Source organism: Mus caroli, chromosome 5 (genome assembly GCF_900094665.2).
Source record: "Mus caroli chromosome 5, CAROLI_EIJ_v1.1, whole genome shotgun sequence".
NCBI lineage: Eukaryota > Metazoa > Chordata > Mammalia > Rodentia > Muridae > Mus > Mus caroli.
In genome coordinates, this window is record NC_034574.1 from 114,142,069 (window position 1) to 114,166,255 (window position 24,187).

Sequence of the window (24,187 nt, forward strand, 5' to 3'; positions counted from 1 at the left end):
TGTTCACCTGTCTGGCATGGCTCACAGCCTTGCATTTAAAAAGCAATCTGTATTTTCTGGAGAGTCAAATGACTGGGTAGATCGCATCATTTTCATGATATGCCTGGGCTAGACCCTAAGGCCCATGGCATGTTATAGTGTAAGTACCCCAATGCCTTCCCTTCCAACAGAGAACAAACAAGTGCCTACTTGGGTGGTCATGAAGTGATTTCTTCCTGTCCAGAACATGCTGAGGTCGGAGGGTGGTGGCCTAGAGCTGGAGGGCATGGCTCAGCAGTAGAAAGCCTCTGTACTGCTGGGATGGGCTCAGTGATAAAGACAGAACCCTTGCTTTGAACATGACTTGCCCAGGGAACAACAAGGTCCCCAAGAGCAGTGCTGTCCCTTGACATAAACACCTTAACACTGCTCGGCCAACCCTGTGTCCTGGTCATCCCCACAGTTTGGGTCTTTATTTCTTCCCAAGTCCTTCTGGGCAGAGCTCCTGCCTGTCCTTAGAGGCCACTAGCTGCAGTTCTGTGGCTCCCGAGCAGAACCTGGGATGACGGGCCAACTGAGCCACCGTCCCACTTCTTCCCACCACTCCTTCCCCACACACGACAACAGACCAAATGACAAATACTGTAATACAAGAAAATGATTTTATTCTAATTTTTAGTTCCAGACAGCTCACAAATCCACTGCCTCTGACAATACCCAGAGTATATGCAGATACACTCATGGCACAGCTGGGGAGGCAACAACTTGAGGTTTCTCTACACAAACTATTCTGTTAATGTCGCTTAAAAATCCAGACTACACGATATGCATGGGCAGAAAGCCAGCTGAGTGCGTCTCTTGACACTAAAGTGTACTAAACAGCAAACAGCCAACCCTTACATGATTCACACCAAAATGATGACACCCAAAAACACGTTCCTTTTAAAGGACAGGTCTATCAGTAAAATATTATATTTCTTTAATACTCTGCCTGATGGATGCTTCTTATGCTGTGGGAAAGCTAAATGTGAGTCTGGTCATCGGCTTCTTGGATGGGCCTTTCCCACTAGCTTTTATTAATCAGAGTCACAATTAGGTCATAAATAAACAGGTATATTATTAATCCCATGATTGAGGTTTAGGAAGAGGAATTGTGAAAACTACTTGGATGCACAGCCAGGTTCTACAGCACCAACAGGAACTGCTCTCTGCTTCCTGTGCCCTCAACGCCCCACAAGAGCAACAGCTGCTAGTGACTGGGGATGCAGTGAGCTCTACTGGGGAGCTTCCAAGAAGGGGAAAGGGTTCAACAAAGCAGTGGGCTAGCACAGACCCTGAGACAGGCGTCTGACAATGTAGAGCGAGCCCACACTTCTGCCTGTGCTTCCCTCCCGAGTGCATCTGCCTCAGTCCTGTCCCAGAAACAAGGCTTATATTCTTGGACTCCCACCAAAACCCCTAGAAACAACACTGAGCACCTCTGAGCTGCTGACAGCAGCACTTCCTAACCCCGGTCTTCCATTAGAAAGGCACCAGCTGCAATGACAGAGGCAACCTGGGGCCTCAGGAAGGCTGCACACCCATGTGACAAGCATTATGACTCTCAAGTGTAGCTTTCTAGAAACCAATACCATGTGCTAGACAATGCCCCACCCCACCCCCTCCCCGAATAGAAAATCCTATACTTCTGATTTAAAGGCTCAACAGTGAGGGGAGACTCAGGTCACATGCAGCCTGCTCGGTGCTGGCCCTGTGCCTCTGACCTGCTCGTGAGCCACCTGTGCAACTTCCACTCTCGCTGTCTCAAATCCACACCTCCCATACCTCATCTTCCCAGACACCGCACCACACAACACACAGAGTGCCCTCTCCTGAGACCCTGCAACCACCTTCCATAACACTGACAGATCTGGGACACCTAGGGATTCCTGTTGCCCTATTGGAATGACAGCTGGCTGGCTTCTGGGGGGAATCCGAAGGAAAACANTTGCTGTACTGAACACAGGGGGCCAAGGGCAGGTCTCTCTGCTCCAGGATCTCAAGCTGCAAGTAGAAATGTTAGCTTGAGAGATCAGCAGCTCAGCTAACCTCTGTGTGCTGGTGAGAAACTTTGCCTTCCAAGTCCAGAGTCTAGACATTACCACCAACCCAACACAGTTCATTGTGACNATGTGCTATAGAGAGTAGGATCTGGGATCCTGGCTGTGAATGCTGAACTNATCTCATTACAAGCTCTTGGAGAAGACAGCAGTCTCCACATTCCCACCAGGCCATGCTGTGCTCTGAAGCAATTGAATTCAGTTGGAGAAGGGGCCAGGATCGATGCACATGCTCTAAGAAAATGGTGGCCCCTGTGCTCCCCAACTACCTCAGGCTGCCAGGGAGCAGGAGGCCCCAGACAGGNCAGCTGCAGGGCAGGTCCAGTCCTTCCTCACAGAAATGGAAGCAAGAAGAATCAAGTGGAGACTGTGCGGTTGCTTGGTCATGAGCATCACATATGGAAGCTCTCGCTGAAACGTGCTCTCAAGGATCAAGACTGGGCAGAGGGACATCTCTGGAGAAGGCACTTANGGCAGAACATTAGCAAATCCTGCTGTTTGGTTAGGGCAGACACGGCTGACTGGAACTGATAGGAGGCCTGGCCAGGACTGCCGCTCTTCATACTCAGCCAAGGCCCAGGAAGCATCGCCTTCCCCCACCTGCGGTGCTTCAGGGATGAGCTCCCATGTCCNCACCACCAACCCTACCACACCAGGTCTTCAGGTGGGTGCTGCAGCACACGTGCGGGGCTTGGAAGCTTCNAGAAGGCCTGCTGTACATTTCTCATCCGACACACAGTTTACACCAGCTACTATAAGCAGCCTGGGCTCTTGCTAACTACAGCCACTTGCTTCTATGCCANGGGCTGGGGCTGTCTGACTGGTGGCCNCAGAGCATAGGACTTCACACCTTGGGCTGAGCCTGATTCTCTCACAGCAGCCACGGAAGAAGTCATCATGGTCACTCCAGGCTTGAGTCTGAAGAAGACCTGGCCACTTCTGCCTTTTCACCCTGGGGGACACATAAGGGTCCAGCCACTCTGCTTGTAAGGCTACACAAACACCCCAAAGAGACCAGGAAAACACCTCATTGAAGCAGAAGCCCAGGGCTTTGACCATGTTGCCAACCTCCCAAGTGACCCTCACAGGACAGCGGGGGCTCATGTAACCCAGATCAGATGTGCTGNACTGAAGAATGGGAGTGGGGTGGTCAGGAACAAGTGAGGACCAAAGACCACTCACCCCGGGATCTTACTAACACTCCAGTACAGAGACAACATGGTCACTTTGCCCAGAACAGCTTCTCTGTCCACACCTGCAGCCAAGGAGTCATCTTCAGAAGAAAGACTTCACATGCCAGTTCCCAGGGCCTTTCAGCCATGACTGTCTACCCCCTGACCCTCTCATTCAGTGGCTGAATGACCATTTCACTAAACAAAAGAAGCCACCAAAAGTGAACTGTCCTTGACTGGGTCAATCTGTTTTAAAAGTGCCCTGACATGTGTCTGCAGGGAGCACAAAGACCTCCCAATGTCACTGTGTGGACAGTGAGATGCTAAGAGATGCCTGGGTCTTGAGGGTGCGGTGAACTTGTGCCATAAAAGTGATTCCCCACTCGGTGCTCTCCCGTCCAGTGTGGCACAGCCAGAAGGCCCTCACCAGGTGCAAGTCTACAGCCTGGCCTACTGGTCCCTGGAACTAAACAGTGAGTCTCTGTGATGATGAGTGACCCTAAGCAGCCACCAGCCAGGGCACTGGGAGCCCTGTGCAGAGCAGCAAGATGAACAGTGGGTTACAGACGGCTGGCTTTTGGGGAGGCTGTGCCGGAATCTCCCTAACTCCTTTCTTCTTACAAGGGGCCCATGATTCCCCAAAGAGAGAGAAAGAAAAAAAAAAAAAGTCAGGTCTGTTAAGGTCATAAAAAGAAACAAAATCCTGCCCATAACTAGAATTTGAGTCCCATAATGTAGAAAATACAGAGCACAATTTAGCTGCTTCCACAATTCAAAACCAATTCTATGAAAATCGCATTGTCAAGAACGCAGAGCAGTTTCTCCTTAGCTGAGGAAAGGAGGTGTCAATTAGGCACGTGCTGTTCAAATGGTTCCAAACTTCGCTTCTCAAAAGGCAGTCAAGTCAGTGCCGGCGAGCTTCTGAACGCACAGGTCCTGGAAACTTTCGTCTAGTCTTGACATTTTAGGAAAGGGGTGAAAGTTCACATCTGAGAAAGAAACACGTTACACTTTTAGGGAACACACATCTATACAGCTTCTCTGAGGGGTGCTGGGCACTGAAGCCGGCATGCCACACACACACATGCTGAATAAATGCTCTCGGTTGAGCTACATCATCACTGCCAGAAATGTCAACGTTGCGACGCCATACTGTGTGTTTCTAACTTACCACAGAAGCCAGGGAGGCACACCTCACACCTCACTGAAAATGACTCAATCAAAACTCAGGGGAGCCTGGGACCCCACACCCTCAGAAGCACCCCTGCTGTTGATGCCAAGACATGGACGACACAAGTCCACTACATCCCTGTCAACTGCTGGGCCAGTCCCATGCCCACACAGTTAACTGATCTGACTTAATGCTCCATGAACTGTACACCAAACCCAGGCTGGAGAGGGCCAAGGCAAAGAAAAAGAGGCTGCTCTGCACCACTCAGTCACAGAACATCTTGCTCTGGCATGCACAAATCACCCGTCTGTCTAGACTGCTGTGAATCCGCCCCAAAGAGAGCCATGATATTCAATACCTGTGTTCTGTCGCCGTGGGCTCATCTGAAACTCCTCTGCTGCTGCATGAGGCCCACATTCTCATAGACTCGGGCACTGTCCTCCCTCATTCTGCAGACAGAGAAGAAGGAAGACGCTAACCTGAACTGCCATGTCCAGCTATGCCCAGACCGACCCCCTTCCCACTCTGGAGCTGACTCTCAAAACAGACATCAGACACATGAAGTGGGAAAAGCAGCAGGGGCCTCAAGTCCTATGCCTTTTGGAGTATGAATGGAGGGCAGGCAGCTTGGAGAGCAGGGGAGGAGTTGGGTCATGCACACAGACAGGAATGGTGGCCATTTCCCCAGAAGCATCACAAGTGAGGGCTCCAGTCAACCTCAGAGCCTTGGATGAACTAAAGCATCTGTGGGCCCAGCCTCCTTCTGTAAAGAACAGAATCAGCAGGCAGTGTGGACACGAGGACAGATCCTGAGCAGCCCCAGGGCCAGGATCTGAGGTGTGCATACTACATGGGACAACAAAAAGGGTGTGGCAGAGTTGCTTGCCAGTCACGGGTGAGCTTCATAGGAAGGGTGCTGGCTCCCCATCAAGTTACCACAGCTAACTGTGTAAGACACCAGTGTCTCCAGTCAGCCTGCTGGTGCAGAGGAGAGCAGGAGGGGACAAGGTGACTCAGGAGAGAACACCCCTGCCACATAATTTCATTTCTGTGTTTAACAGAGAGAGAATGTAAACACAGGCCTCTATCTGCTCTCAGAGCTGCGTAGTAGAGCCAATATTAAAGTCAGCGGGGCTTTAAAAGCCCACGGCAGAAGCAAACAAGTGGGATTCCAGGGGAAGGAAAGGTAAATGTTATGGCGGAGAGCAACCTTGGGCTACAGGCAGCACAGCTGCTAGCACGTGACTGGCTAACAAATACTGCCCTGTGTGTTCTACTTTAAACCAGGAGCTGCCAAAGCCCTTCTGGAAAGAACCAATGGGTGATGATGACCCTGCTGGTCAGATGGTCCCTCTGTCAGCTACGCCTTGGGGTTTTCCTTTCCCAGGTACATGAGGGGTAAAGGGGCTACAGTGTGAGACATGTAAGCCTGAGCCCTTGTGGACATCAAGCATTGAGGTGACGGGAGGAGCAGAGTGAGGTCACAGCAGACTTCAATCCTATCCTGGCCAAACAGCCCTGGAAACTGTCAGTTATGTTGCAGGGACCCGGGTCTCCTAGAATGTGAATGTGGTTTCTACTGGAGTCCTACTGCTCCCGGGAGTCTTCAGTGGCAGGCTATAGAGCACCAACTCAGAGAACTGGGGTGTTTCACCCCAACATGGCCGAAGACACTTTGACGTCACAAGTTGTAAGCAGACTGTCTAACAGACACAGAGAATGATGTGGACAGGCATAGCCACACCGCTGGTTACATACTCTACCACCTGAGCCCTCCAAGCTGCTGCTGCACAGGGTTGTTGTCGGTGACAACAGTGAGCACCAGGGATTATTTTCCATTTTTTGTCCTAAGTTCAGTCCTACTTAGAGTCTGACTAATAGGGCCTGGGCCCTTTCTGCTTCTAAGTGGGTCTCTAGTTGAACTCACATGCTGGAAATGTCACACTTTCCTGTCACAGATGTACAAACAGTTAAGATGGCATCATACTGAATGCCTCTGGAACACAATCTTTCCTGAAATCTGAGTGCTTCTATAAGAGGCAATCTCCAAGTTCAAGGTCAGAAATTTTAGTGTGCTCAGAAGGCTCTGGCGGCAGTTTGGGGCAAGCTGTCCTATGGAGCTGAACCAATGTGCTTGAACCACCACTATAGAACAGCCGTTCCTTAAAAACTGTCCTCACCACCACTGGACACCCCCTGCTGGTACTGCTTGGTGGCTCTGCTTGGTGGAAAGAACTTTGAAGCCAGGCGTTGGGGGCACACACCTTTAATCCCAGCACTTGGGAGGCAGAGGCAGGAGGATTTCTGAGTTGTCTACAAAGTGAGTTCCAGGACAGGCTGTCTTGAACCCTGTCTCGAAACCCCCCCCCCAAAAAAAAAGAAAAAAAAAAAAGAGAGAGAGAACTTTGAGCTTTCCCTTCGTGTTTGCTGGCCACACTGTAAGGGACAGCACTTTCCACTGAAATAATGCTCCCTGCAAAAGGAAAATTAGATTTTCCCCAGAGAACCCTACCTAACATGCCCAGGGCCCCACAGGATCCTGGAGAGCTCACCACGTGCCTACTGGTTAGAGGCCCTGCAACCATGAGCCCTAGAGAGTCCCTGCAGCCCACCGCCCCATGCACCATCAGTGGGTAGCAAGCAAGCCTGAGGAGAATACTGCAAGCCTGAGGAGAATACTGCAAGCCTGAGGAGAATACTGCAAGAAACTGCTGTTAAGCTCCTACCAGACCTACGCTGCCGCCACATCACTACTTACTCTGCACAGGGTGGTGTTGGGGTGCAGGGTGGCAGGGGACTCTGATCACCACTTGTCTGGTCCACCAAGGAATACTTAATATTGGTATATTCATGTCCTTTCCTTTTGCTTTTCTGAAAGTTAAGGAAAAAAAAATACAAGTAAGGAGGATTGTGGATATGATTTTTAGAAAAATACAGAAACAAACAAGCTATTTTATCAAAAGAAAAAAAAGATGCTGATGGACAGGCTAGACTCTTTTTTTTTTTTTTTTTTAAGATTTACTTATTTTTATTTATATGAGTACACTGTACCTGTCTTCAGACACACCAGAAGAAGGCATCAGATCCCATTACAGATGGTTGTGAGCCACCATGTGGTTGCTGGGAATTGAACTCAGGACCTCTGGAAGAACAGTCAGTGCTCTTAACTGCTAAGCCATCTCTCCAGCCCACAGGCCAGACTCTTAAGAACACTAACATGCTAACATGGTTAGGAGCTCACGGCACCTGCAGGAGGAGTGTGCTGCAACCACAACCCTCAGAGCCCCCAGAGCTGCAAGGATGCAGGAACTGCTGACTGACACAGGCTAGAGGCACTACTCCTGCTTCAGCACAGAGCTCTATCACTGTGTGCACGGATGGAAGGCACAATAATGTACTTTATGTATTTAGCAGTATTGGCGATGGCACCCAGAGCCCTGCCACAATGTTGAGATGTGCTCAGCCATCTCAACTACAGCACCCTAAGATGAAATGGTAGGGGAAGGAAACCAACAGGAATGTAATCTCACCTCACCATGTATTTGCATGTGTGAGAGATGTATAAAGGCTCACACATGCCACGTGTGTAGAGAGCAGACAGCCCTGCAGAGTCAGCTCTCCATTCGGTGAATATCCATAACAATGCACCTGTACTGCGCATGAGCAGACTTTCCCTATGTTCAAGGCCTTCCTGGGCTACATGAAGACCACAGGAGGAATGAGTAGGTTCTTATACAAGGAACATGAGAATCTACAGGCTTCATGTCTAAGACCAAGTGCCCTGGGATGCTTAGGCATGGGTACACTATGGGAAGAGTCAATGGCCACTGCACACTATCCATGGATACAACAAATCCAATCACAGTGAGGCTCCTGCGTGGCCACTCTCTTCACTCTGACACTTTCCATTCTGGGAGACTGAGCAGCAAGGAGAGGGAGCTGTGCACACCACCATCACAGCACCGGGGAGGAGGGGGCAGGAAGAACTGAATTCTAACCTGCAGTGGCTATTCCTGGTCATCAACTTGACTATATCTGGAATGAACTCCAATCCAGAATTGGAAGGCTCACCAAGCATCCTGACTTCTACAAACTGTGATTAGGGCAAGGGCTGTTGGGGACTGTGGCAGGAGGGAGACACTGACCGCAGTACATATCTTCAGACATAACGTCTTCCACGGGCTCTGGAGGCCTCATGCCCAGCACTGGACTGGACAAGGTAGAACAAACTTGAACTCTACTGAGAGTAGACTCCACCACCTCAGCATGCACTGCAGGGTGCTGGGCACACTAACCAACTAACCATGACAACCACCCCACAGCATTTCCACACACAAAATACACTGTACACTCTCAACACATAGACACAGTATTTTTTTTTTTTTGAGGCAGAGTCTCATTATGTAGCCCTGACTGGCCTGGAACTCACAGAAATCCCCCTGCCTCTGTGTCTCTGCACTATAGGGATTAAAGGCATATGCTACCATGCCCAGCTGGCCTTGATTCTGTAAGTTCCCAGTGAAAAAACCTCACCATCATCTTCTCAAGAGGCAGAGCTAACCTGACTGTCCTAAATCAACTTAGCCCTGAGGTACAGGAGTGGTGCAGAAGGGCCTGGCACAGCACAGCCTGAGTCTCAGCTGCAGGGTGCAACTGACAGCTTCTGGAATGTCCCAAGTATGGAGCAAGAGCAATAGTGTGACATAGAAAATATTCCAGATGAAAGACAGGAAACAAACATGAATGCTATATACACCGTGTGACCCTGACTACAGCAAGACAAACTGGAAAAATCTGAATGTGGAGTGTGGCCTACTTTAGCTTTTTGAGTTGTGTTTATGTCTGTGTGTGCACATGAGGAAGTCACCATGAGGTAGGTGTGTGTGTGTGTGTGTGTGTGTGTGTGTGTGTGTGTGTGTGTGCGTGCGCAAGCTGGATCCCTTGGAGGTGGAGTTACCTGCAGTTTTGAGCCCTCTGCCATCATGTCCTCTATAAAAGCAGTGTGTATCCTTAACCTCTGAACTGTATTTCCAAGACATATGTTTGATTTCTTGTTTGGTTGTGGTTTTATCAAGAAAAGGTCTAACATAGCCCAGGCTAGACTAGAATTCCTAGCCTTCTTGCCTCAAGCTACACAAGTGCTCACACATGCTGGGCAAGCTTGTGTGCAGTACTGGGATGGACCCCAGGAGCCTGGTAAATGCTCACACGCTGGGCTCCAGCCCTGACCTGCAGATTACACAGAGCTTTCAATTTGTTCTCCCAACTTAGTAACTGAATCATGATGATGTAACAGAACATCCTCTTTTAAAAAATATATACCAATGCACTTAGAAGCAAAGAGGTACAGACTCATGTAAGTTATAAACATTCCCTTTTTAAATATTATGTATATTAAATAAAGTTTGAAGAAAAAATAAATGCTTGTGTTCAGAAGTTGGATAAAAGAAATACCACGCACTGCTTTTGTAAATAAAGTACTTACTAATATAAATGGAAAATTAAAAAAAAAAAACAACCCTCTCAACAAAACTGCAGTGGCACAGCTGGGCACTGGTGGTGCACACTTTTTATCCCAGTGCTTGCAGGGCAGAGGCAGGCAGATCTTTGTGAGTTTGAGGCCAGCCTGGTCCACAGAGTAAGTTCCAGGATAGCAAGGGCTACACAGACAAAGAAACTCTGTCTTGAAATAACAAACAAAAAGCCCAGCAGCACAAGAGGCAGTCTTACTAAGTCACTCAGGACTTTCCCTACAGTGCTCTGTCCTGTCCTCTGCTAGCCCCTCTGTGTATCTCTTTCTTGCTGGCGCGTATGTTGTCTGTCTTCCTCTGTTTCACTCCCCCTCTTTTCCCACGGTTCTCCACCCAACTGCCACTTTGTTTTCATTTAGCAATTCTTTTACTCCCAAAGGGCTTAACTCATCCAAAGTTGGAAGATGGCTACATTTTGAACTAATTCATTATCCTAAATGAGTTTTGTCCTGTTGCTTAATTTAAGAATCCGCTGGGCTAGGGCTGGAGCCACAGTGCAGTGGTTAAGGGCACAAGTGCTTCTGCAGATGAGAGCTAAGTTCCTATCAGCAACCCTGGGCAGTGCACATCCTGGTGCAAGGGGTCTGATCCTCCTCCTCCTACACATGGACACAGGCTCACACACATTGAAATTCAATTTAAAAATAAGCAGGGAAACAGGTAGTTGAATGTTTTGTGTGCAGTTGACTCTCTTGTGTGCAGTGGTAGTTTTCTTTTTCACTGTTGCTTTGTTGTTTTTGCAATATCGTCCTATATAGCTCTCACTAACCTGGAACTCAATACACAGCCAAAGATAACCTTGAATTTCTGATCCCATCTTGGTCTCTCAAGTGCTGAGATTCAGGCACATGCCAACACTTCAGGTTTACATGGGGCTCTGTGTATACTAGGCAAGTTCTGAACCAAGTGAGCTACACCCCCAGTCCAAACCATACACGCAGAAATGTATGTTTATTTTTGAGACATAGGCCTCACTATGTAGCTCTGGCTGTCCTAGAGCATACTATGTAAACAAGGCTGACCTTGAATTTACAGATTAGTCCTTTCTCTGGGTGCTGGCCTTAAAGGCTTGTTCCACCACAACCCATCCCTCCTATATACTTTTTTAACACCAAAGTTCCAAATTCCAAAATCTGAGTTAATACAATTGCAAAGTGCTAACACATACTAGTATCAAAATGGATTAGCTGAATGAATGACTGTATGAATGAATGACTGTATGAATGAATGACTGTATGAATGAATGACTGTATGAATGAATGACCGTATGATGAATGAATGACTGTATGTATGAACGAATGAGTGAGAGAGTCAGTGAGTGCAAGCTTGCATCCTCACTTGCTAACATGTAAGTAACTGAAACACATGCTTTGTGTCCCCATCAGTAAACACCCCTGCCCCACAATCAACCAAGTTACTAAATAAGTTTTTCCCCCCAAATTATTTCCTAAATCCAACTTACAGCCTCAGTCTTAACAGTCTCAGTGCCAGGAAGCAATATGAAGGCTCCAAGCACAGTCCCGCAATGGGGAGCAGCCAAAGACCCTCGATTCCAACTCAAATACAAACCCAAACGGAACAGAGGACTTCTCCCAACAAGATGACAGCATCATGTTTCTGACCAAGCTGAGCAACCATGTGCTAGCTCTTTATTCCCTGAGCATCTCTTCTAAACTGAGTGGTTCCAATTAAATGTAAACTGGGAGACATGTATAAAAGAACTTTAGGGCAGCCATCCAGGTTCAGAGGTGGGAGGTGCAGGTCAGTGGTGCAGTGCTAACTTAGTGTGCACGAGGCTCTGGGGTGCAGCTCAGGGGCAGAGTTCTGAGCTGGCGTGCATGAGGCCGTAGGTTTGCTCTTTAACACCACAAAAAAAAAAACAAAAAAAAAACAAAAAAAAAAAACTGCTTACATTGAATTCATATTTAAAAAATTAAAGTTGGGGCTGGGTGGCTTGTGACCTCCTGACACCGCGTCTACTTGAGCACCTAACCTCAGGAAGGGGCCTCCTCTGGCTCTCGGAGGATGGCGTGGTTCTCCTTGCTCTTCCAGGCCAGCATGGCGGTGCACACCTTTAATCACAACATTTGCGAGGCAGAGCAGGTGCAACTCTGAGTTCAAGGCCAGCCTGATCTACAAATTGAGTTTTCAGGTCAGCCAGGGCTACACAGCGAGATGATCACTGTTTTTTTTTTTTAAAGCTACTCATTAAGAGACAGCCTGCTGTGCCGGGCGTGGTGGCGCACGCCTTTAATCCCAGCAGAGGCAGGCGGATTTCTGAGTTCGAGGCCAGCCTGGTCTACAAAGTGAGTGCCAGGACAGCCAGGGCTANACAGAGAAACCCTGTCTCGAAAAACCAAAAAAAAAAAAAAAAGAGACAGCCTGCTACCCTATGACAAGCACCAAGTCCCCTCTCCTGGGCTTTTTGGAAAGCAATAGCAATAAAAAGGACAACCATGGTTGGTGTTTAGACACCACCCATCTGCTGCAGCACAACAGGGTTTGGGAGAGGAATAAGAAGAGCTCCCCAAAAGAACGGCTCTCCTCATCTCCCTCAGCTTGGCGCATCCTAATTAGCTCAGCTTTGTGTCTGTTATGAATAGTCTCACATGGAAAGGCTCCAACTGCACACTCTTCATTATGCATAGCTTATTAAAATTGAAATTCACTGTTTCAATGCAGCCAAATTAGTGGCTCAAACTGCCACGCTCTATTAAAAATAAGGCATTCATTTTACAAGGCAGAATCAGAATAGATCAATCTAGAGCAAAGCTGAAATGGCTGGAAACTGTGGACCCTGAGTTCTAAGCCTAGCATATGAAAGTCACTTCCTCTTTGTAAGGCAGAGCCGACTGCCGCTCAAGACGATAGCACCACACTTCCCTCAACTGGGAGGCAGTGGATGCTGACCACAGCTTACAGGGAGGCCAACTGTTAACATTTTCCAGATGAAGAGAGCACGTCCAGACAGGAGCTGAGCCATGTGTCAGAGCCTCATTCCATACCTGCTCCTCCTCGATCCGGCGCTGCAGTGTCTCTATGTAATGCTGGACAGCCATGTAGATAAACCGGTACTGTGCTTCTGTCTGGACCATCCCTGACCTCTGGGACCGCACCATCTGAATGGTTTTAGGAACGTCGATGTCACAGTCCACACCTGCAAAGCACAGACCCTAAGGCTACAGGAGTACCGCCTTCCACAGCAAGGACAGAGAACTAGTCCTTCCCATCCCACTAGCCATGCGGGTGCAGGGCAGAACTCCTGAGTCAACACTCACAACAATGCCAGGAAATGCCAGGACAAAGTGCTGGGATCAGGAGCCCCTCACTCCCCAAGAATGTCACCCCACACCAGGGCAGGGGATGAGTGGCAGGAGGGACCATGTGACACAGGTGACAAAAGAAACAGTGATGGGACCAAAGTGCTAGGACTGTTTTTTAGCAAAACACATTGAAAGTGAATCTCATCCGTATTTCCATAACTGCTTCTTTCTCCTGTAAATTCTCTCTCGCAGGCTACTTTTCCTGGCACCTCCTGTCACAAACTTGAACAGGAATTGCGGCGGCTTGTCCTCCAATGACCTACCTTTCTCTCGAATGATGTCAATAAGGATATCAATCACAATGAACGTTCCTGTCCGGCCAATCCCAGCACTGTAGGTAGAAGATTAAGAGCAGAGGGATGAAGTGATGGAGTTTCACTCAGAACCAAGCTATCAATGTCAACGGGCTCTCTACTGTGTGTCCACACAATGTGTCTCGGAGAAGCTTCCTATCAGCTCCCCCTGCCCATGCAGAGGGGTTCAGTCCTGGCATGGCCCCCTAGGGTAGCCTTGTTTCCCCATCTGTGGAGTGGAGGGGATCGCCATGAGGTTCACAGTGGTGAGGCACGGGGCCCTGAACAACACGCGGCATCTTTTCTCTACTCCCAAGTTCCACACAACTTTTACTTGAAAACAGTTGGACAAACCATGGCTCTTCTGGGCATACAAACACAGACTCGTGGCTTCCTGTCTTAAAAGCCACAGCAGACACTCAGGGGAAGAAAGGTGTGTTCGTTTCTATCCTAAATAGCCAAAACCTAGCTGCAAAACCTACATTTATGGTGGTTTAAAAACAAAAAAACAAAAAACACTGAACAGTCCAGCGTGGTGGTACAGGCCTGTTACCACAACATTCTGGAGGCAGAGGTAATGGCCAACATAGACTACATAGTGAAATCCTATCTCAAAATAACAACAACAAACAAAGTGATCGACAAGGAATGCTTCCCTCGTTTCTGGATGGGCTCAGCATATGAACGAGACTGTAGAAAACCGAAGCATCCCTCAAGAACCATACACTCTGCTGTGGTGACCCTGGGGCAGCCTCCACAAAGGCCTATGTGGGAAGGACTGCCCTCAGAATGAGCAGTCTGCAGAGTGCTGGGAACAGTGTGTCTGTCACATCCCTACCAAGGACAACTGACTTCCCAGCCCCTAAGTAACAGAAACTATTAAAGGAAAGCAAGCTGGGCAGTCACCTGCAGTGAACCACGACAGGGCCTGCATCCACGATGCTCTCCTGCTTGTGGTGGACCTCCTCCAGGAAGTCCAGCACACCTCCAGGGTCACTAGGCACGCCATGGTCTGGCCAGGTCCGAAAGTGGTACTGCCAGACGGTTCTCTCTGTGTTTCCCTGGAGTAGAGCCAAGAAAAGCCAGAACAGAATTAAATAAACCAAGGGCTGAGGAGCCACAGCGGCCACTGACCTTTCCTGGCACCTTGCAGATGGAAAGCCACTCTCTGGTGCCCAGGAGTGCTTCTTTGACAATCAATGGGTCAGCCTGGAAGGAGCACCTGCCTGTTAGGAGATCCAAGACATGGAGCTAGGCAATTTGTAGCATCTTCTGGCAAAATGTAGCCAAGGCATAGCCCAGAGTCATCAGAGCAGGCCATATTCCCCGACTTCCTCAGTCAGGTAGCACTCAACTTCAGAGCTGCGGAGGCCCCTAAGGACTGCAGCCTGTCTTCCCAACTAGCAGCCTGGCAAACTCTAGCTCCCTCAAGCATCTGCCCTTGCAGCCTCATGCAGGCACCCACGTCCATTACAGCACTGTCACAGCCAGACAACAGGCTTTGTGAATTAGATGGTGAGACTTGGGCTCAAATCCCAAGCAGCCCCTTACTGCAGAGTCAAACCCCCAAATGCATTTGCAAAGACCTGTTCCTCACACAGAGGGTTAAAGCAGCTAAACAAAGGCCCTCCCAGCTATCGGAAGTAATGGTGAGGACTGAGAATATCCTGGCTGTTCTTAGCGACAACAGCAGCAAGGGATCAACAGAGGCACCAGGACCACTTTGACCACAGAAGCTCAAAGCTGGTCCAGAGGAAAGGAAAGGAAAGGAAAGGAAAGGAAAGGAAAGGAAAGGAAAGGAAAGGAAAGGAAAGGAAAGGAAAGGAAGAAGAGAGGGCGGGAAGAACAGAAGCTCAAAGCTGGCCTGGAACAGCCACCAGTGACTTTCCCTCGGAGACAAGCCAGGAAACACTAGGGAAAGGGAGAGGGCGGGGGGAACAACGAAAGAGAGGAAAGGAAGAAGAGAGGGCTGGAAGGGCAAAAGATATGAAGGGGAGAGAAAGGAAAGGCAGGGGTCAGAGGGAGGGAGGGAGGCTTCAATATCCACCAATGCTGGTGAACTTCCTTACATCCAAGGGCGCTTGCTGTGATTAAAAAATCTCCTGTGTGCTACATGCACTTAATCTGCTGATGTCATGGAAAACTAACCTTGTCGTTACTAAGTGATTGAAACCCAGGCAACTTCATGGGTCACAGACAGGCCAGCAAGAGAAACAGAGCATGCACGGCCACACTGCACAGCAGCACCGCTTCTTAGCCAGGGCATCTCTGTACATCAGTGCTGTACAGTAGGTGACTTGTCATAGCAAGGCGGGAGCCAGACGGATCCATGTTAGCCTCTATGCCAGGATAAGAGCGCAAGTGTGCCACCATCTCTCACACCTCCCTCTCAAAATCTCTTGGTACACAAGATGGATCCAGCAAGCCCTGCAGCATTCTCTGTACCCAGAGACAAGCCACACAACACACATTCCTTTCAAAGGAGGGAGGGGGTGTTGAACAAGATGAACAGCTTCTTGCTAGCACCAAAGAAAGAAACTGCCTGTTTGCTACTCAGAAACACTGACAAGCCTGACAGTTCATCATGAGATGTCACAAGAGGGCTGGCAAGGCAGCTCAGCGGGTAAAGACACCTGTCACCAAACCTGACAAGCCCAGAGAACCAACTCCCGAAAGCTGACCACCAGAGATGTGCCAAGAGGAACACACCTCCTGTGGCTTATACACACTATATACACGCCCCTCAGAGAGCACAGGAAACAGAGCCCTTTCTGCTCACCATCAGCCCTAGGCTCTGCTCCTCCTGCCCTCCCATCTCTACAGAGGAAAGCTGTGGTCTAGAACCAGCCTACCCACAATACACTGGGTCACAGCCCTCTGTCCAGCGTCCCTGACAACTGCACTTCCATGGCTCGAAGGCATTTCCACAGGATCCCTGCTGCCCCTCCTGCAGCCTACTCTGCAAGTCTGGAGGCTACAGGGTCATCCTGTGCTCACCCAACCATCACTTCCACTACATGGATCCCAAGCCAGCCTCTGCTATCCCGTTCTCCTATGCTCCCCCAGCCAACGCCCACCGTCTCACTTCACCTCACCGCTCTAGGCAGCATCCGCCAACTGCTCCTGAGCTCTCCCTGCAGCGGGCTCATCCCCTCTGGTTCTGTGGGTCAGAGGGTGAGTGCTCAGTACCGGCTGTGGCTGGTTAAGTGAGTATCAACTTCCTTCCCTGGCCATCTCAGCACACTGCACCCTTTGACTTGGCCCTAACTGCACTCTATAGTGACATATCAGGGCATGTGATTCAATGTAATCTGGACAGTGGAGTGTAACCAAGAGCAAGACAGCACCTGTGTTGTCTGTCCCCAGCAAGCAGCACAGTGCTAAAAACATATGTGCATCGCAACTCTCCTGACACCCGATGGAGATGCCTGCTCAACAGCTCGGCTTGATGCATCCACACAGCAGCTGTGCGTCTGGCTTCTCGCACTGGCCACAACAATGCTGTCCACTCATGGCTCTGAGACACCTTTGGTCTCTTTTTTCCCTCCAATAGCCAAACTGTCCCGACCCCTGCACATGACTTTCCAGGAGCCTGACCCTCACTGCTTCCATTCCATTCCCAACCAAAGGAGTAAGCGCAGCAGGAAAGCCCACTGCTAGAGTCATGCAGAACAGGTCAAAGGCCTAGACCAACACAGAGGCCTCCCAGAACACAGCTTTACATGTGCTGACTGGGCACAAGAATTGAGACAGGGGGCTGGAGAGATGGCTCAGCAGTTAAGAGAACTGACTGTTCTTCCAGAGGACCTGAGTTCAATTCCCAGCAACCACATGGTGGCTCACGACCATCTGTAATGGGATCCGATGCCCCCTTTTGCTGTGTCTGAAGACAGCTACAGTGTACTCATATATATATAATACATAAATAAAACTTAAAAAGATTGATTTAAAAAAAATAATAATTGAGACAAGTTCCAAATGGTGGATAAAGCTCAAAGCTCTTAATACAATATCATCAAACCACATGGCAGAGAGAGAGAACTAAGTCCCACAAATGGTGCTCTAACCTTTGCATACATACAGGCATGCATGCATGCATGCACATGCATACACACACACACACACTATAAATGTAAAAACAAGTAAGTAAACTTTAATATCCAGGAGCCAGGCATGGGGCATGCATGCCTTTAATTCCAGAACATAGACGACAGAAGCAGAGGAATCTTTTTGAGTTTGAGGCTAACCTAGTCTATATTGCAAGTTCCAGGCCAGGCAGATAATCAAAATAAAAATACTCAGATAGTCATGGTAGCACAGAACTTTAATCCCAGCACTAGAGAGGCAGATGCAGGAAGAGATCTGTGAATTTGAGCCCAGCCTGTCTCTGTAGCCAGTTCCAGGTCAGTCAGGGATTCATAGTGAAACCCTGTCCCATAATAGTAGTAGTAGTAGTAGTAGTAGTAGCAGCAGCAGCAGCAGCAGCAGCAGCAGCAGCAGCAGTAGTAGTAATCTTATTTATAATACGAGTAAGAATGTTATAAATAATAATTAATTTATTAATTTCTAAGGCTATTTCCAACAAGACCTAACCAAGAGTATTTCTGCAATACCCTCCTGAAATTCTCCTGCCCAGTCAGAATCCCATTTTCCTGCAGTCAGACTATCAGGATGTGGCTCAGACAACACCTGTGCCCAGAAGGTTATGGAGAGGCCCAACCTCACGCCAGCTGGAGAAGCCACACTCAGGTCACCTCAGCCTGAAGCACAGCTATCTAAGTGTAGGGCTTCTCAGCATACCTGACTTTAATCCATGAGGATAAAAGTGGATTTCTTCATCTAGGAATCCCCAAAGAAATCAAACAAGGCCCTTGTAAACACACAACAACATGACTCCGAGCCAGCCACTCCAGGACTAAGCTGAGCCACAGGCCATGGAGAAGAGCTCCAGCACTAACCTTGCTCACAGACTTGCTCACAGCCTGGGATGGTAGCTGCTCCCCTACCTGGAGCCTGTTTTTCTGCCTGCATGCAGAGCCCCTCTGGCTGGCAACTCAGAAAGTGTCACCTCTCAGAGGCCCTACCTACCTACCCTGTCTCATGTCACAAGAGTTGAAGGCTGCCAGGCAGTGGTGGCACACTCCTTTAATCCCAGCACTCGGGAGGCAGAGGCAGGCGGATTTCTGAGTTGGAGGCCAGCCTGGTCTACAGAGTGAGTTCCAGGACAGCCAGGACTACACAGAGAAACCCTGTCTCGAAAAACCAAAAAGCAAGCAAACAAACAAACAAACAAACGAGTTGAGGGCCAGGAAGCTGCACCCTTACCCCCATCTCTCCACACTCTGTGAGGGCAGGACCTATGCCTACCTTGCTCACAAGGGAAGATAGTGGCAAACTGGGCCCAACAGCTATGAGACACCCCACGTGGCGCTCAACCAGTGAGTGACAGGACATAGGACAAAGGTTGAATGCGAGCAGAGTACAAAAGTGACTGCGAACCATGGACAGCTATACAGTGTCTAGAATACGACAATATACTTACTTGTCCGACCTTGGAGAGTTTGAGCTCTCGTAAAGTGTAGTCATGGGCGGCACTTTCTTTGACGTTCCTAACACGCATGACCCCGTATTCTTTGAGTGCATACTCATCAGGCCAGTACTTGACACATTTGCTCTGGAAGGAACCACAAGGAGCCTGTTAATTAATGTCCCAAGCCCTAGTGAAAGTCCAGACCTGCAATGACCAATCATCCCAGGCCTGCTGGTGACAGCAGCAGGAGGCTCCTCCTGGGACAGGAGCCTGCCTCCATCCTCTAGAATGCCAACAAGAGAACAATGCAAATGAGCAAGGCAGGTCACAGGGGGGAGGGTAGGAGGTGTCACAGGTTGGCCTGATGCCCACCCCATGCCCCACCCACTAGCTGCCAGAGCAGAGTCAACACCTGCTTATTCAGCTCTGAGGATGAAACCGGCAGAGTGGGAGGGACTGTCCCCAGGCAAGCAGAACTTGTAATTCCAGCATTCTACCAGTTGTTCTGAGAGGACGGGCAGATGGCTGACACTGTCTTATCATGTGTGCCCGGATTTCTCTGACCCAAGTGTGAACAGCTCACTCAGAGGGGCAGCCAGGGTTCTGAGCCAGCTGCTTTCTCTGTATCCAGACTCATCTGACACCAACCATACACTAGCTTCCCAAAACCAAGAACACAGTCTGCAATGGCTGTTGGCTTCAAGAACAGATTGGGGGGGGGGGGGGTGGGGGGGAGGGGGGGGGGGGGGGGGAGAGCACACACCATATTGATGTATGTATTGAGTATTGGCACTTGGGAAGCAGAGGCAGGGAGGTCTCTGTGAGCTCAGGGCCAACCTGGTCTACATAGCAAGTTCCAGGCCTGCATAGTGGTACCCTGAACAGATGAACTGAAAGCTGAGTGTGCACACTTGTAGTCCCTGAAGACAGAGGCAGGAGAATCACTTCCAGTGTAAGTCTGGATTGCTCTACATAGTGAATAGCAGGCCAGTCAGAACTATATAGCAAGACCCTGTTTCAAAACAAACACCAGGGCAGGCAGCTGAGAAAGAAGTAACGATGACATAAAGGGAAGAGGCCTTGCCCAGCCGAAGAATGAGCCCGTGTTATCTCCAAGAGGAACAGTTCCATCATCTACCAATGATGAGTCCAAGGCAGAACATGCTCTGTTTCTGTCTTTCTGCAAACTTCAGTCAACCGTGACACTCACTTTCTAAAACCACCCATGTGAACATCAGCAAGGGAAGTTTACATCAAAGTCTAGAAATGCAGAGTAACTTACAGGTGGTGAAAAACAAGAGGACAGCTAGCTACAGAGCTTAGTAATGAACCCAGAGAGGACCCCAAGACAGAAGTAGCAGCTGATGGAATATGTGATGTTTTTATTCTAAATTCAGCCGCACCTCTGCATTTGACAGTCTGGTAGGATTTCTATCAATGCCAATGTAATGGTGCTGTTTTCTGACCAATCAATTCAGAGGATTGCTCTGGTCACTACAGAGGCCTCAACAGAGAACACAAAACCACCCTGCCTTGAAAAGAGACATTTCAGCTGACTCACAGCACCTGCGACCCTCTGCTTAGTGTTTTGCATGTTGCAGGACTGCTGCGTAGGAGAGCTGCCACAGTCTGGTTTTGCTTCTGTGCAGTGAGGGACACAGGCTGTAAACAAAGGCTGTCAAGAGACTCCAGGACTACTGTGCACACTCCCAGAGTGACATGAAGGACTGGGTCAAGGAGGTGAGGACTGGAGCTGAGCACAGGCACCAGGTACCATTCTGCCCAGGCTCTCTGCTCTGGAGTTTTCAACTGCACTTCCAATGGTGGCTAACCTGATTCCTCTGTTACAAGCCCACGACCTCTGTGCCAGATGAACTCTGACCTTTCCATCAAGCAGAAAGCAGGAACTGGGAAGAGCTGTAACTGAGAAGAGCCCAGGAACTCAGGACACCTAACATCACTGCTAAAGGCATGCAAAAGTACACCAACCAAAACCCTGCACCATCACTTGCCTCTCAGCTGCAAGGCTCAACTACCAAGAGCCCCACCTGTCTCAAGTTAGCTTCTATATGTGACTATGAAATTGCCCTCAATTTTATATAAGGCAATAGAGAATATCCAAACAAAAACTCTAACCAAAACACAATTAAAATCCAAGTATCAAAAACCTATAAATTGATTTCACTTTGGAATGATGCAAAGATAGCACAGTCTTTCAAGATGTCTGCTTTCCTGGAGGGGCAACACACTGGGTTCTAGGAACCTACAGCTTCTTAAGGAAATAGGAGCTCAGCTGAGGCTGGGGTGTGGGGTGGAACACAAAGGATGGCTAGGCAGCTGATACAAAGTAACACACAGTGGCCAGCAGTCTTGACATCCAATCTAAACAAGCACAGGCCACAGCCTGCAAAGAGTTAAAGGCAAAAACAACTCTTCAGCTGAGCACTCCACAGCACAGAGCAGAGGTTACAGGCCAATGTGTACTAACAGTGGAAGACACTAACTATCTATCAAGCACCACCAAGAGGCAGAATGGAGCTACTGTGGGAAAGCATAGCTGGGGATGAGCCCGGTGCAGAAGAATTCACATTAAAGTGACAGGAGGCTCTCTATGCTAGAGAGTGGATGGGTGGGACACAGGCAGCTGCAACCCTCACTGTAACGTCTCAACAGCCCAGGAGTGCAGTCTGGATGATACACCTCTGTCACCCGAGGAGCTCACTGTGACATCAGTGTGCTCTGCTCCCATAGGTCCCTCCTCCCTCTTCCCTTCTGCTTCTGGACCCAGTGGGGTAACACCTTACCTAACTTGCAGAAGAAAGTGTATGACACAAACAACAAAACTAGCACATATAGATGTAAAAACAGTGACTGCAAACACAGTCCCTGTGATTAAAACAGAAAAATCATGTCAAAAGGACAGAAAATATTAAAACACTCAAGCAACATATCTGGAACAAAACCACAATGGTTGCTGTGAACACGCACCAGCCAGGCCTGGGAGCAGCACTCGCCACTAAAGACACGGATGAGCAAAGCACATGTCCTGGCTCAGACAAAGGAAGAGATCCAAGACGACACCACCATGTAGACAGGGGCTAAGGGAGTGGCACTAAGGAGCCTTCTGTATGGGTTCCCTCAAAACCAACTGAGTGGAGTGGGGACATTCCACAGCGCTCCATGAACTCCAATCAGAAAGCACCGATAAGCACGCTGGACCCATGGTTGCTCACATGCATCCCAGCACTTAAAAAGGTAGGAGCATTAAGGGGTTCCTTTAGACACCAGTTTTTTCTACATAGTGCTCAAGGCTAGGCTGAACATAAAACACTGTATCTTTGAAAAGAAAAAGTTAGAAAAGAGGAGGAAGAGAAGGCAAATAAATACACACACTGAGACCTATCAGGTCCAGCCTTTTTTTTCAGAGGATCAGCCAGACCCACCTGACACATTCAATATTTTGTTGTTTGTTTTCTGAGACAGGGTTTCTCTGTGTAGCCCTGGCTATCTGGGAACTGCTCTGTAGACCAGGCTGGCCTCAACCTCAGAGATCTGCCTGCTTCTTTGTCTTGGATGCTGAGATTAAAGCCACACAGCACTACAATCCAGAGCACATTGCATAATTTGAGCAGTAAAGAATACTTTATCAGATGCTGGGCACACAGAGCCCAGAGCTGGGGGAGGGGTGGCATCAGAAAAGATAAGTGTGTACCTTCCCTCTCTCCACTTCCTTTGTGGTCATGACAATGACTCGAGAGTTCTCCTGGAACACCATCCGCCAGAAGTCATTCACCGTGTTCTGCAGGCAGCCTTGAGTGGCAATGTAACTCTTTTTGGGTTTGGAATTGTTGCACTTGGTCTCAAACTCAGGCTAGAAATCAGGAAGAAACGCCTTCAAGCATTTGAAAGATGGTGTCATTGGTATAAAGAGGCTTTCAACACATGACCATAAAACACAGCCAAAGTCGAGCTTACCATGATGATGTTTGCATTGATGTAATCAGAAACAGGCTCGTTAGGATCCCCATCGTGCAGAACGACCCTGGTATGATCAACTGAGGAGAAAGAGATGACAGCTGTCAGTCCTCAGCTTCAGCAGAAGCCAGCGGGGCTCAGGCCAGGCCAGTCTAACAATGACTTCCACAGGATCAAATCTCCAGTCAGCACATGTGCAACCCGACACACCACCGCACTTTCCCGGTCTCGGTGATGCTCTGGGGTACAGGCATAGGGTATGAGAACCATTTATGCTATCTTCATAATGTCTCATGGATCCAAAATTATTTCAACCCAAAAGGTTTGGGGTCCTGTTTTTCTTCCTATCTGGGTTTTGGTGACAAAAGCAGGGATTGAACCCAGAGCCTTACACATGCCAGGCAAACAGTGTGCCACTCAGCTATATCCCCAGCTGGTTTCTGGTTTTAAAAAAAAGACTAAAGTACTAACAATGACATCTAAGATTTTCAAAGCCACCTAGGGAAAGAGAGGTGGGCCCGAGTACAGACGAAACAAGACTGCACAGGAGCTGGCTACTCCTGAAGCTGGGCAACAATATGTCAGCTTTTGTATGTTGATATATTTCACATGTTCTATAACAAAAGGTTTCTTAAGGAGTCAGAGTAAAATACAGTGTTTGTAAGACAAGATTCATAAAGTATGAGTTGTCTTAATTCTGTCTGTACAAAAATACATTATCAGTATAAAATTCTGAGCGCTCTATCAAAACCAACGTATTTCACGATGGCAATCAGAAGCAAGGCTGGCTATGTTTCATGGATAGAATTTTGATCTTCTGCCTCGTCCCGTCCCCCATCTTTAAAGAAATAAGATGTGCACTCATAGGATGGTGCAGGCCTGGAATCCCAGCTACACAGAAGGATGAAACGGAAGAACCACAAGTTCAAAGCCCACCTGGGCAACTTATGAAACTGTCTGAAAAAAAAAGGATTTAGGAAAGGGGTTGGTGATGTAGCCCTGGGTCCAATCACCAACATAGAAAAGAAAGAAGAAGGGTCAGAGGACACACTGATTGATTGGGGTCAGAGGACACACTGATTGATTGGGGTCAGAGGACACACTGATTGATTGG

General features: G+C 48.7%; 1 protein-coding gene across 2 annotated transcripts in view; it reads right to left on the minus strand.

Annotated features, from left to right (window-relative positions):
* Nucleotides 1-622: 622 nt before the first annotated feature.
* The window catches only part of Ptpn11 (protein tyrosine phosphatase non-receptor type 11), a 62,908-nt gene continuing 39,343 nt past the window's right edge, over nt 623-24,187 (minus strand). The window contains exons 8-16 of one of the 2 annotated variants that reach the window (XM_021162053.2): nt 23,074-23,153; nt 22,811-22,969; nt 19,111-19,242; nt 14,475-14,629; nt 13,539-13,606; nt 12,958-13,109; nt 7,180-7,292; nt 4,780-4,870; nt 623-4,239 (exon numbers count right to left, since the gene is read on the minus strand). In XM_021162053.2, coding sequence (XP_021017712.1) covers nt 4,801-4,870; nt 7,180-7,292; nt 12,958-13,109; nt 13,539-13,606; nt 14,475-14,629; nt 19,111-19,242; nt 22,811-22,969; nt 23,074-23,153 — 929 coding nt within the window. In that variant the 3' untranslated portion in view covers nt 623-4,239; nt 4,780-4,800. Of the gene's footprint in view, nt 4,240-4,779; nt 4,871-7,179; nt 7,293-12,957; nt 13,110-13,538; nt 13,607-14,474; nt 14,642-19,110; nt 19,243-22,810; nt 22,970-23,073; nt 23,154-24,187 lie in introns of both variants that reach the window. The other variant, XM_021162052.2, reaches the window with a different exon arrangement.